A 12,850-nucleotide genomic window follows, 5' to 3' on the forward strand; every position below is an offset into this window, starting at 1 on the left:
GGGACGGGGGTCCATCCCGCACCTCCAGTCAAGGCGGAACTGGAGCTGACCCCACACCTCGCCTCAGTTGCTCCCGTCACCTCAGGGAGAACTGGGGCTGATCTCACGTCTCGTCTCAGCGAGGACCGGGACGGCTCCCACGTCGACTCAGGCAGCTCCGGGGTTGATCCCACCCCTCAGGTCGGGGCGCAGCTGGGGCTCACCCCCAGCCTCAGCTTCGGAAGCAAATCTCTGTCTCAGCAGCGGATTGACGTGAGACCCAAAATGGGCTCCTCTCATCGCTTGCTGATTTTAATAACGCATGCGGGGAGGCTGACCGTTTGTGACGGCACCCGCCTCCTGAAAGAGGCCTCGCGGTAGCAGCGTGACACAGCTTTTATTTCCCGTGAGACCGCAGGGCCCGCGGGGGGCGAGGGGTGTGGCGCCCGCGCTGGCCTGTCCGCCCCGCGCCCCCCACCCTGCAGGCTCCGCGTCTCCTCAGCCGGCAGGCGGCCCACGGGCTACGTGCAGAAAAGCAGCTGCTCCCCCTTGTCCCCGTCCACCAGCTCGTGCTTGGACGCCTCCTCGCTCTTCAGGGCAGGCGGCCGGGAGCGGCACACCAGCCTCCTGCCCTTCTGCGGGGAGGGGAGGCCGTGAGCCTGCGCCCTGACCTCAGAGCCCCAGGGCCGGGGTCTGCACACCTGCCCTGAGCGCGCCAGGGGCCTGGGGCGGGGTCTGCGGGGCGCAGGGCCCGTCCCCGCCTCTCTGCTCACGCGCGGTCACGGGCGGCTGGTGGGCGGGCCGGCGCCGCTGTGCGTGCTGGGGTGGGGGACGTCTGTCTGGCCCGGACTGGGCCTGCCCCCCGGGGTTGGGGGGGCAGAGAGGGTGGGGCACCTGGTCCTCAGGGAAACGCCAGGCTGGAGGGCCCAGCGCTCCTGCCACGAGGGTTACGGGAGACCCCGCAGTGCCCTCCTCTGTCTTTGGGCCGTGACCGGGCCCAGGGCCCAGAGGCTGCTGCAGCCCACTCGCCGTGGGGGGAGGACGCAGCCGTCGGGGGGCCTCAGTGAGGGGCGATGACCTCGGCCCGGGGTCTGGCTAGACTGTAGGTGGGACCCCGGGCGGGGCTGAGCTGTGGGCACCAGTGCTCTGAGCAGAGGGCCCACAGCTGGCAGGGCTGGGAGGGCACCCAGAGGAAGCAGGCGGGGGCAGGCCTGCAGCGGGGACCTTGCTGCACCCTGGCCTCGCCGTGGCGGCCCCCCTCTCCCCCAGGACCTCAGCAGTAGCATCTGGAGAAGGGGGTGGGCCAGGCTGGGGGCAGGCCAACACCGCCCAGCCCCCGCGCCCCCCCAGGGCCACCTTGCGCACCTTCTTCTTGACCTCGGCCCGGGCCCGAGCCTGCGCCCGCTGCAGACGCTCCTCCCGCAGCTGCTTCTGCATCTTCACCTGCTCTTCCCGGAGCCTGGGTGGCAAGAGGGGCCCGACCAGAGGCCCAGGGAAGGCCGCCGAGTCACCAGCTCCCTCCCGCACGGCCCTCAGGCCACGGCCTCCATCTTCTGAGAAAACCGCCCCCTCCTCCCTCCTCCCCGCTTCTGGCTTCTGGCCCCTGTTCCCTGGGGGTCCCGGCTCCGGGCTCAGCCCCCAGGAGACCCCAGTTCCTGGCTCCTCATCCCTCGTCACGGATCCTTGCGCTGGGGCTGCCCCCACCGCCACCCTGGAAGGCCCAGGCCCCAGCAAGGCCAATAGTCCTGTGTCCTCCTCTGTACTTGTGGCCATCAAGCCTTTGTCCCGTGCCTGTTCGAGCAAAGTCCGGGGACACAGAGGAAGAGCCCTCGTGTGTTGGGAGAGACGTGGCTGTTTGCGGACGGCCGTGTCTCAGGGCTCTGCTAGGACCAAGTGAACCAGGGGGCCGGGAACTGGCCTGCAGCCCACCGAGCCCGTGGGGAGTTACCAGGGCCTCCCTTCACAGCTGGGCACCGCCCGCTGACCATGGCTCCCCTCAGCGACCCCAAGCCGGCCCCTTCCCCGTCCGCCCAGGCTCTAACGGTGCAGCTCCTCTCCCCCCAGCCCCAGTCCAGCCAGGAAAGTGCCCGTCACTGCCAGTGGTCCTCAGAGGCGAGGCCGCCTGGCCGCGCCCTCACCTCGGCTCCGGGGCTCCCTGCGCTGCTACGTGCCCCACCCCCAGGAGGGGCGTCCTCCACCAGGCTGTGTGCTGCCCGTCTAGACCCGCAGGCGCCCCAGACCCCGGCGCCCCTCCCTCAGCACGGTGCCCCTGGCTGGGAGCTCCAAGGGCAGGGCCACATCCGACCTCTGTTCTCAGTGCCCGCCCAGAGCCAGGGCAGAGATGTCGGGGCCCTCCCGCCGAGAGGCAGCGCGGGACCGGCGGGACCTCACCTCAGACGCCGCTCCTTCTCCTTGGCCTTCTCGGCCTGCGCGATCCGGACCTGGGGCACCCGCTCCAGGTTCTCGAGCAGCTCGTCCAGCTGGTGCTCGATGGCGGCCAGCATCTGCACGGGGCCCAGGCTGGACTCCTGCTGGCTGCCCACACAGCGCCGGTACACGTCCAGCACCTTGCGGTTCAGGCTCTCCAGCAGCTTGTCCTGCGGGGCGGGCGGGCTCCCTCCAGCGGGGCCGCCCCCAGACCCCTCCCTGCGGCTGGTTGACCTCCCAGGGCCCTGCCCAGCAGGCAGTGGGCACTCGGGAATTGGGGGCAGGGGGGACAGAACTCGGACACCTGGACTTCTCTTGGCTGGAGTGCCTGACTCCGGGGGCTCACGGAGGCCCAGTCCCCTATCCCAGGAGCCCCATCTGTTCTGCCCTGCACTGACCTCAGCTCCCCCCAGGACTACGTCCTGTGACCTGCTTTCTGGGTAGCCCTGGGCAGATGAACTCCCCTCTCTCAGCCTGTCCTGACGTTCAGAAAACACAACACCCCTATCCCACGGGGTGGCCATGAGGGTTACAAGAGGAACAGCAGGCACAGAGGCCCAGGCCAGGCACAGGGCACAGCCAGCGCCCGCCCGTCTGCAGCAGGCGCGGACGCCTGGCCTGCCCTCAGGGCATCCCATGTGCCTGGCCCGGTGCCTGGCGCACCGACGGGAATCTGAATGAACTAGGGAGCCAGGTCCGCACCCTGGGCCATGCTGCCAGGACGGCTGGCCCAGTCGTAGTCCTGCCTCTGTCCTCGAGCTCTCTCACCCTCCCAGCCTGGCTGGGAACGTGCCTGCCTTCCTCCCTGCAGGGTCACTTGCAGGCACACTGTGTGTGTTTAAGAAGCAGACGTACTCACTGAAGGAGGGAAGGGGAAGGGGAGGTGTATCGGGGAGCCGCCTGTCCACGGGGCGTGAATACACAGCCGGCTCCGGTTTGGAGCCAAGGGCCTCGTGCAGCGGTGCCCCGAGGGCAGGCCCAGAGCCTGGAGGGCGGCAAGGGGCCACGGCAGCCCCAGAGCACCTTGCGTCCCAGGCCTCGCTCTCCCACCGTCCAGGCTCGGGGCACGGCCCCTCCTCCCAGCAGGTGCCCATGAATGCCCCCACCATCCCACCCGGGCGTGGGGTCACACGCCCTCGGCCCACCACTGCCCACAGGCTGCCGTCCGTCCATCCGTCCAGAGGCCCTACCTCCTGATCCCCCTTGTACGCGCCAAAATGGAAGATGCGGGCTTTGAGCTCCAGCGCGGCGGCCGTCTCCTCCTCCTTGGCGATGGACGTCAACAGCGTGGTGACCCACTGCTTCAGCTGGTGCACCTCCCGGTCCCTGGGTGGGGGACCAGCACCTCTGAGCCTGCTGGCCCTGCCGCAGGCTGAGCGCTGGGTGAGGCCCAGGGTCAGAGGCGCTGGTGAGATGCAGGAGGAAAAGGTAAGATCCTTAACAATCCACACTCAAAAGAAGAAGAAAAGTCTTATCGGGGTATATGATTCACCGTGAAGTTGTTTTAAAACGTACGATTCCGTTGTTTTTAGTATATTCACAAAGGCACACGAGCATCATCGTGCTCTAATTTTAGAACATTTTCATCCCTTGGAGGGAAACCCAGCACCCGTGCGCGGCCACTGCCACGCTTCCGTGTCTCCTGGACATCTTGGAGACATGGCCCCACGACGTCTGTCCCTCTGTGTCTGGCTTCCATTCGGTGTATTTTCAGGTCTGTCCATGTCGTAGCATGTCAAAGCTTCAGTCCCTCCTGTGACCACTGGCGTCCACTGCGAGGAGGGACCACGCTTTGCTGATGGAGTCGTTATTCCTCACGGGACACGTGCGCAGTCTCCATCTCGGCTCTCGGGAGTAAGGCTGCTACGGACATTCACAGGACAGGGCTTTGGGGGCACGTGGTTTCACTTCTCTTAGGAAGAGGATGGCCACAATCAACTTTTACATGAAATAATATGTTAAAACTGTCAGCCTCTCACAGCTACGACGGACACTGACCACTGCATGCGGGGGTTTCTGGGGCAGGAACCCTGGCTCTTAGGGTTGCTGGGGGTCTGTCGTGTGCGGGCAGCTCCACGCAAGTCCGGCCAGAGTGAGCAGGACCCTGGTCGCTCAGCCAGCAGTGCCGGCAGGCCCTCTCCCCTACGGTGACTTCGTGGCTCTGCCCACCGGTTTTTGGAACCTACGGACATCTTCTCATTTGTAGGCAAAGCACCGAGGGCTGCCGCTCCTTTGCCCACCGGGGCCCGCGGCCTGTCACGTGCAGGTCCCAGCTTCCTGGTCGCCCCCCAGGCTGCAGCGCGTGGCGGCAGGGCTGAGGCCAGAGCCAGGGCGTGGTCTGGCCAGCTCTCCTGGGCTCGCAGAGGTGGGTGGCCAGAGGGGCCACACGCAGCTCACACATACCCTCCCCCCGAGCCTGGGCCTTTGGGGGCCGCCTGCGGGTCACCTGGGATAATAACAAAGGCCGGACCCCCCTCCAACCTTGAGTGCCCAGCACAAGGGCGGGTGCATTTGGGGTCAGTGGTGCCTCCCCGAAGGGACCTGACTGCACTCAGCTCGAGCGTGTTTCTTAAAGCTTCCTCTGTGTGCACTGCCTGGACCCATGTGTGGCCCTGCAGCTGGCACCTCTGTCACCCAGACCAGGTTGGGGCGGGGGGGTAATTTTGTTATTCTATTTCTTCTCCAGGTAATTGGGATAAAAAGATACCTTTTCTCCACTAGTTCTCTTTAAATGTCAAATTGTTGGGTCACCGTTTTTTCTCTTCCACGAGACCCCCATGGCCGAGGAGGAAAGCCTCAGACGACGCGGGGCACGAGGGACACATGCTCGGTGTCAGTCCCTTCAGGCCGGCCCAGCGCGCACACCACCAGCACGTGTGTCAGGAACACAGAGTCCAGGCCTCGCCCAGGACCTGCCCAGCTAGAGACTTCACTCAACAAGACCCCGGGAGCCCTCCTGCACTGCTGGTGCGAACGTCAATTGGTGCAGCCACTGTGGAGAAGAGGATGGAGGTTCCTCAGAAAACTGAAAACAGAGCTACCATATGATCCTGCAGTCCCACTCCTGGGCATACACCCTGACCCAACCTAATCCAGAAACACCCTCCCCCCCCCCCCCCCCCGCCCAGTGTTCACAGCAGCACTGCTCACAAAGCCAGGACGTGGCAACAACCTAAACGTCCATCGACAGACGAATGGGTAAAGATGTGGTAAACACACAGAGTGGAACGTTACTCAGCCGCAGAAAAGAATGAAATAGGACCTCCCTGGCAGTCCAGTGGTTAAGACTCTGCGCTTCTAATGCAAGGGGCGCGGGTTTGATCCCTGGTCAGGGAACTAAGATCCCACATGCCTCGGGGCATGGCCACAAAGTGAAAAAAAAAAAAAAAGAATACAATAAGGCAAGTGAAGTAAGTCAGAAAGGGAAAGACAAATATCATATGACGTCACTTATATGTGGAATCTAAAATGTGACACAAATGAACCATCTATGAAACAGAAACGGACTTTAGAGAGAACAGACTTGTGACTGTCGGGGGTGGGGATGAATGGGAGGCTGGGGTTAGCAGATCTAAGCTACTGCATATGGATGGATAAACAAAAAGCTCCTGCTGTGTAGCGCAGGGAACGATGTTTGGTATGCTGTGATAAACCACAATGGAAAGGAATATTTTTTTTAAAAGAATGTGTATATTGGACTTCCCTGGTGGCACAGTGGTTAAGAATCCGCCTGCCAATGCAGGGGACACAGGTTCAAGCCCTGATCTGGGAAGATCCCACATGCCACGGAGCAACTAAGCCCATGCGCCACAACTATTGGGCCTGTGCTCTAGAGCCCGTGAGCCACAACTACTGAGCCCATGTGCCACAACTATTGAAGCCCACGTGCCTAGAGCCCATGCTTCGCAACAAGAGAAGCCACTACAATGAGGAGCCTGTGCACCACAATGAAGAGTAGCCCCCGCTCTCAGCAACTAGAGAAAGCCCGTGTGCAGCAATGAAGACCCAATGCAGCCAACAAATAAAATAAATAAATAAATAAATAAATAAATAAATAAATAAATAAATAAATTTATATAAAAAAAGAATGTGTATATATACATACATACATATATATGTTTGTATGTGCGATCACTTTGCTGTAAAGCAGAAGTTAACACAACACTGTAAAACAACTGTACTGAAATCTAAAATACTAAAATTTAAATAAAGCAGGAGCTCTGGGGGAATCCAGCGCACAGCGTCTGAGAAGCACTTTGCTGCTGGAAAACGAATCACACAAGGAGGGAACCTACAGGCGGAAAGGGACGTAAAGATGCAACTGACTGCAGAGTATTGACCTTACTTGGATTCCAATTCAAACTAATGGCTAAAAAACTCCAACCATTCAAGGATTATGAATATTCAATATTAAGGATTACTTTTTTAGATGTGATGATGGTATGGTGGTTTATTTAAAGAGCCCTTGTCTTTTTTAGAGATATCTATTGAACTAGTTAAAGATTAAATGATACAATGCCTGGAAATTTCCTTGAAAATAAAATGGGAGGTGGGGAAGTGCGTGGGGTCTGGGTGAAAGGAGACTGGCTGTGAGTGGTTCACTGGTGAAGCTGGTGAGGGGTCCCTGGAGACTCATTACACCACCCCAACACCACTTTTGTAGATGTTTATGTGTTTCAAATCTTCTTAGAGCCATTGGGCTGAATTGGAGAAGTTATAATAAGTTTTTTAGAAGGTAAAAAAGAATCCCTTCATAAACACCCGGGCATGTATAATCAGAAGCTTTACTGAACTGCTATTAGAGAGAGAGAGAAAAGCAAGTACCACCAGATGTGAATAAACGTCATTCAAAGACCACACAAAAGAGGAGTTACCATATTCCTGCAGAAATAGCAGCAAAGAGAACAAAAATAAAATATCTTGAAATAGGGGAAGACGGTAGAGGAGGGTGCACCAGGAGTCCGTCTCCCCAGCCAGACCACAGCTGCACTGGCAGGACTGCGATGGAACCGTGCTGTAACTCTGGGGTCTGGTGAGGCTTGCGATTCCTAGTAGAAGAACCTGATGTAAAACTGTGTTAATTTCTGTCCATTCCAGCACGGAGCAGGGTAACAGCTACCCGTCACCCGCCTCCGTCCTCACGGCCACACCTGTGCAGGTGTTCCCGGAGCACCTTGCATACAGCTCACAGGAACCAGGGGGCGCAAAAAGGACCTTGCCCTCTGAGTTTCAGGATCTGTGCCTGGATCGCTGACTGCTGCTTCTGAGCCTGCTGGTTGACCTGACTTCCAGGGCATTTAACGGACTGGCTCTCCCCATCCCCCCACTTCATTTTCTGCTCCTTTCCCCTTTTGAGAGCCAGATGTTAAAGACCGAAGACATTAAAAAACAACTGCAAATACGGGAGGAAAATTAGAAAGTTGCCACACAAGCCAGAGGAAAGTCTCAGAAAAGACCTGAGACCTTAAGCTTACACCTCAGGCTGATTCTCAGCACAAAGACAGCCTACAGCAATCAAAAACAAACAAACAAAAACAATAAACAACAGCAACAATAAACAGAAAACTCTGGGAAAGAGAATCTGATTTCCAGAGTTACCACGTTATTAGACTCAAATATTCAGTGTTTACCAAAAATTCACAATTGATAGTATCTTGAAGCCACATAGAGAAATAAAAATCTCAATCAAGGTACATACATGAGCAAGTACAAAAGCCAATATTATGGTGACAGTGGCTTGTAACTGTACTTTTTGTTATTTATATGATTTACGAGACTAATACATTTAAAGAAAAAATCATTAGTGTAAAAATTAGGATTACTGAAACTTTTTGGTCTGTAATTCCAAATCTTGTTTTCTACATAATTTAAGAGACTAATGCATTTAAAGAATTAGTAGTTTATGTTTCAGGGCACACAACATATGACGACATCCACAACCAAAGGGGTAGGGGTGGAGCTGTAAAGAAGCAGTCTTTATATGTTATGCAAGTTAAGCTGGTATGGATTCAATTTGAGTGTTATTTACAACTTTAGGATATTAAGTGTAATCCCCGTGGCAACCACAAAGAAAACAGATGTAGAACATACTCAAAAGGAAATGAGAAGGAAATGTAAATATTTTACTACAAAAAAAAAAGAAATCAACTAAACACAAAAGATGACAGTAAGGCAGGAAATAAGATGCAAAAAAAGCTATAAAGCTTGATATAGCATGATGACAGGAGTCAGTCCTTCCTTACTAATCATTTCTTTAAACGTAAATGGATTAAACTCTCTAATCAGAAGACATAGATGGGTAGAATGGTACGTGATTCAACTATATGCTGTCTATTAGAGACTCACTTCAGACCCAAAGATCCAAGCAGGTTGAAAGTCAAAGGATGAAAAAGGTATTCCTTGCAAATAGAACCAAAAGATGTCAGGAGTGGCCACATTAATACCAGACAGACTTTAAATCAGAAAAGATTACAAGAGACAAGGAAGGACATTTTATATTAATAAAATGTTCAATACAGCAAGAAGATGTAACAATTGTAAACATTATAAACATTAACTCACCTGATGGCAGATCTTCAAAGCAGTCCTAAATTCACCACATAATATTTTGTTATCAAGGTTTAATTCACGTATCAAAAAGGCACCCATTTTATGTATATGATGGGGCTTGACAAATGTCCATGCCGTGTGAGGACCAGCATAATTAAGGTACAGGGCCTTTTCATACCCCCACAGATAAACAGCTCCTCAAAAAGTGAAAAATACAGTTACCATGTGATCCAGCAATTCCACCTCTAGGCGTACACACCGAAGAACTGAAAGCAGCATCTCAAATATTTGTACCCCCACATTCACAGCAGCATTACGCACAATTGCTAAAATATGGGAGCATCCCAGTGTCCACCAACGGATGACCAGATGGACAAAATGTGACCACACACACAATGGAATGTTCTTCAGCTCTGACAAGGAAGGACATTCTGACACCTGCGACCACATGGATGGACCCTGAGGACATTATGCCCGGTGAGCTGAGCCAGCCACAGAAGGACAGATACTCTGATTCCACTCACCTGAGGGCCGCAGAGCAGTCGTGTCACAGAGACAGGAAGGAGGTGGTGGGGGCCAGGGGTGGGGAGGGGAGGAGGAGTCAGTGCTTAGTGGAGACAGAACTTCAGTTTTACAAAACAGAGAGTTCGGGGATGCACGGTGGTGATGGTTGCACAACAATGGACCTGCACACTTAAAAATGGTTAAGACGGTAAATTTTAGTGGATTTTACCACAACAAAAGAGAAAAAAAATGAAGAGGCCCTTCTCACCCCAGGAACTTGCTCAGCTAGACCCCGGCATTGGGATTCTGGAGAAAACGCATGACACACGCCTGGCTCTGGTTCCCGTAGGACGCGGGTTTTCCTGGTCTGCTCCGGCATCGCAGCTTTTTCTTCTCAGTCTCACCCCCATGGCGGGTCCAGTGTGAGCTCCTCTCCCTGCACCTGGGCAGCCGTTCAGTCCAGGGCCGTCGTCCCCAGCCGGTTGTTGCTTCTCCTGCCTTTTGTCTGTTGGCACCTGGAACTCCTCCCACGCGTCACCTGCAGGCGAATCCCTGGCCCTGGCCTTTCTCCTGCAGTGCCACCTTCCCTTCCCCTTGGGGCCCTGGTAGCTGTCCCAGCCTACTGCCCGCTTTGCCGGCCCGACTGACAGCCGTGTCCCGTCCTCATCGTGGTCTGAACCCCGGGGGGCCTTCCTGTGCCCGATGGTTCTCTCCCCGGCAGGGGCGAAGCCTCTCGAGAGAGGAAATAAGACGTTCTCCTAATTCTTAGTGTCTACATTTACGTGGGTTTCTCAAACTCATCCCCTTCGTGAATGCTTTTTCTTGCGTTTCCGATGACACTTTTCTGTGTGCTTCTCGTTAGAGCTGGAAGTCAGTACAAGTCCAGCCTCAGGACCTGAGGTGAGTCGTGCCACGTGACTGAGTGTCAGGATGGAGCCTGAGCTGGAGCGGACGCGCAGGCTGGTTTCCGCTGGGCCGTGCAGTCGCACGGCCACGTGTGAGGGGCAGCCATGGACTGAGGTGCCTCGCATGGCTGCCAAGACTCAGCCCACGCGGGGTCTGGCCTCAGCCGGCGTCGGCCCAGGCACGCACTCTCCGTCGGCCATGGCTGGCCCTGTCCAGGTGGCCCCAACGGCTGCAAGGCCGACCCGCGCCTCCAGCGACAGCATCTGGGGATCTACTGGCTTCCTTCCTGCTCATTCTCTGACTTCCTGGCTGGGCTGGTCCTTCTTCTAGGAAGGTTTCCGGGCAGGGACTCAGGCTTAACTTCTCTTTTCTGCTCCCACGGCCACTGCGGCAGAACTGGGAGGGGCTTGGGTTCCCTCTGCTTGGCTTCTCCCTGGTCCCATCACCTCTGTTCCCTTGGAGGCACAGAACTAACTCTCGTGCTCAGGCTCTGTCCTTACCTCGGCCTAGCCTGTGTCCCTTGTGTGCCACGGCCCATCTTCCTGGCCTGGGCTCTCCTCGGCCCTCACTGGAGGGCCTCAACCACATCGCAGCAGGGAAAGGGCTGGGACCTGAGGGAGGAAGCCAGGGACCCTCAGGGTCGCACGTGCCCCCTCACACGCCACGCCCACGACAGTCCTCTCTGGCAGAGACCACATGGTGCCCTGTCTGCTCATCCTGCAACCCTTTTGTGCCCAGTCAATGCACAGAGGCAAGTGGCGAAGTCAGCCCTAAAAAGTCCTCAATTCACCAAATAAGATTTTGTTATCGAGGTTTAATTTACATATCAGAAACATACCCGTTTTATGTATACGATGGGGCTTGACAAATGTGCACGCTGTGTAAGGACCAGGATAATCAAGGCACAGGCCTTTCACACACCTGAGATTCCTCGTGCCCTCAGGTCTCCCCCTCCCCTGCCCCAGCCACGGCACCTGACGGGCTGAGACCTCCACTCCTTCTGGCTCCTCAAAGACGCGCACACCTGAATGTGGGGCCGAGCTCAGTGACCTGCTCTCAGCAGGCATGTGAACAGCATGGCGCTCCTGTGACCAGGTTACAGACGATCCTGATGTCTGTTTTGCTAGCAGACTCTCTCCGATGGCTTTCTGGCTCACACGCAAGCTTCCACACCCGGGAACCCACGTGGCCAAGGACTGAGGGTGGCCTCTGGCCTAGAACCAGCCAGGAGCCAAGTCCAGCCAATAGCCATGTGGGTGAGCTCGGAGCTCAGAGCCTTGGGGCAATGGTAGCCTCCACCTGGACAGCAGCCCAGGCGAAGACTCAGTGTAACCACAAAGGGTCCTTGTAAACAGAAGCCAGAGGCAGGAAAGAGAGTCAAGCGATGTGATGTGGGGAGGCCTCCACTGGCACTGCTGGCTTGAAAACAGAAGGGCAAGGTGGCCTCTGGAAGCTAGAAAAGCCACACAAGGACTCTTCTTCAGAGCCTCCAGGAAGAACGCAGCCCTGCCGACACCTTGATCTCAACCCAGGGACACCCATTTGGGAATTCTGGCCTCCAGAATCGTAAGAGAATAAATTCAGTTTGTTTTAAGCCACTCGGTTAGCACTGATTTGTTACAGCAGCAGTGGACACCTGATGCGCGTGCCGTGGGCAGGCCACACTGTCCATCCGCTCCCTGCTGGTGGCATGGGTGTGTCCAGCCCTGGGCCGCGGTGCCTGGCTCTGCTGCGGTGCTCCTGAGAGTCTGGGGACACTGCCTCTAACACGGTCCCTCGTGCTTCCACTGTGGGAATACACTGCTCGCTCGCTGTGGGTAGTTTTTAATAGAGACTTCATATTTCAGAGCAGTTTTAGGTTCACAGCAAAACTGAGTGGAAGGTACAGAGATTTCCCGAATATCCCGCGCCCCCGACGTCCCCCACTATGGACGTTCTGCCCCGGGGTGGTCCGTTTGTCACAAGTCACGAACCCACACAGACACAGCACCGTCACCAGAGTCCACCGTTTACCCTGGGTCTCACTCCTGGTGTCGTGCCTGCTAAGGACTTGGACGTCATCCATCGTCGTGGGATGACGCACAGCACTGTCACGGCCCTAAAAACCCTGTGCTCCCCCCCAGCCCTCCTCCCTCCGACTCCTGGCCTCCACTGTCCCCACAGTTTTGCTGTTTCCTGAATGCCATGTAGTTGGAATCATAGTTTTGTAGCCGTCTCTGATTGGCTTCTTTGACTTAGTCACGTGCATTTAAGTTTTCTCCATGTTTTTTCATGGCTCGATAGCCCGTTTCTTTTCGGTACCAAATAACATTCCACTGTCTGGTTGTATCTCCTGAAGGCCATCTTGGTTGCTTTCAGGTTGTGAATAAATTATGACTAAAGCTGCTATAAACATCTATGTGCAGGTTTTTATGCAGACATAAGATTTTAACGCCTCGGGTAAACACCAAGGAGTACGGCTGCTGAATCCTAAAGTAAGAGTATG

At 55.9% G+C, this 12,850-nt stretch overlaps 1 protein-coding gene across 1 annotated transcript in view; it reads right to left on the reverse strand.

The window, feature by feature from the left end:
• Positions 1-374: 374 nt before the first annotated feature.
• CFAP100 (cilia and flagella associated protein 100) overlaps positions 375-12,850 on the reverse strand; it is a 35,764-nt gene continuing 23,288 nt past the window's right edge. The window contains exons 14-17 of the mRNA XM_057706269.1: positions 3,597-3,732; positions 2,371-2,576; positions 1,345-1,438; positions 375-614 (exon numbers count right to left, since the gene is read on the reverse strand). Coding sequence (XP_057562252.1) covers positions 501-614; positions 1,345-1,438; positions 2,371-2,576; positions 3,597-3,732 — 550 coding nt within the window. The 3' untranslated portion in view covers positions 375-500. The remainder of the gene's footprint in view (positions 615-1,344; positions 1,439-2,370; positions 2,577-3,596; positions 3,733-12,850) is intronic.

This window comes from Hippopotamus amphibius, chromosome 13, assembly GCF_030028045.1.
Source record: "Hippopotamus amphibius kiboko isolate mHipAmp2 chromosome 13, mHipAmp2.hap2, whole genome shotgun sequence".
NCBI lineage: Eukaryota > Metazoa > Chordata > Mammalia > Artiodactyla > Hippopotamidae > Hippopotamus > Hippopotamus amphibius.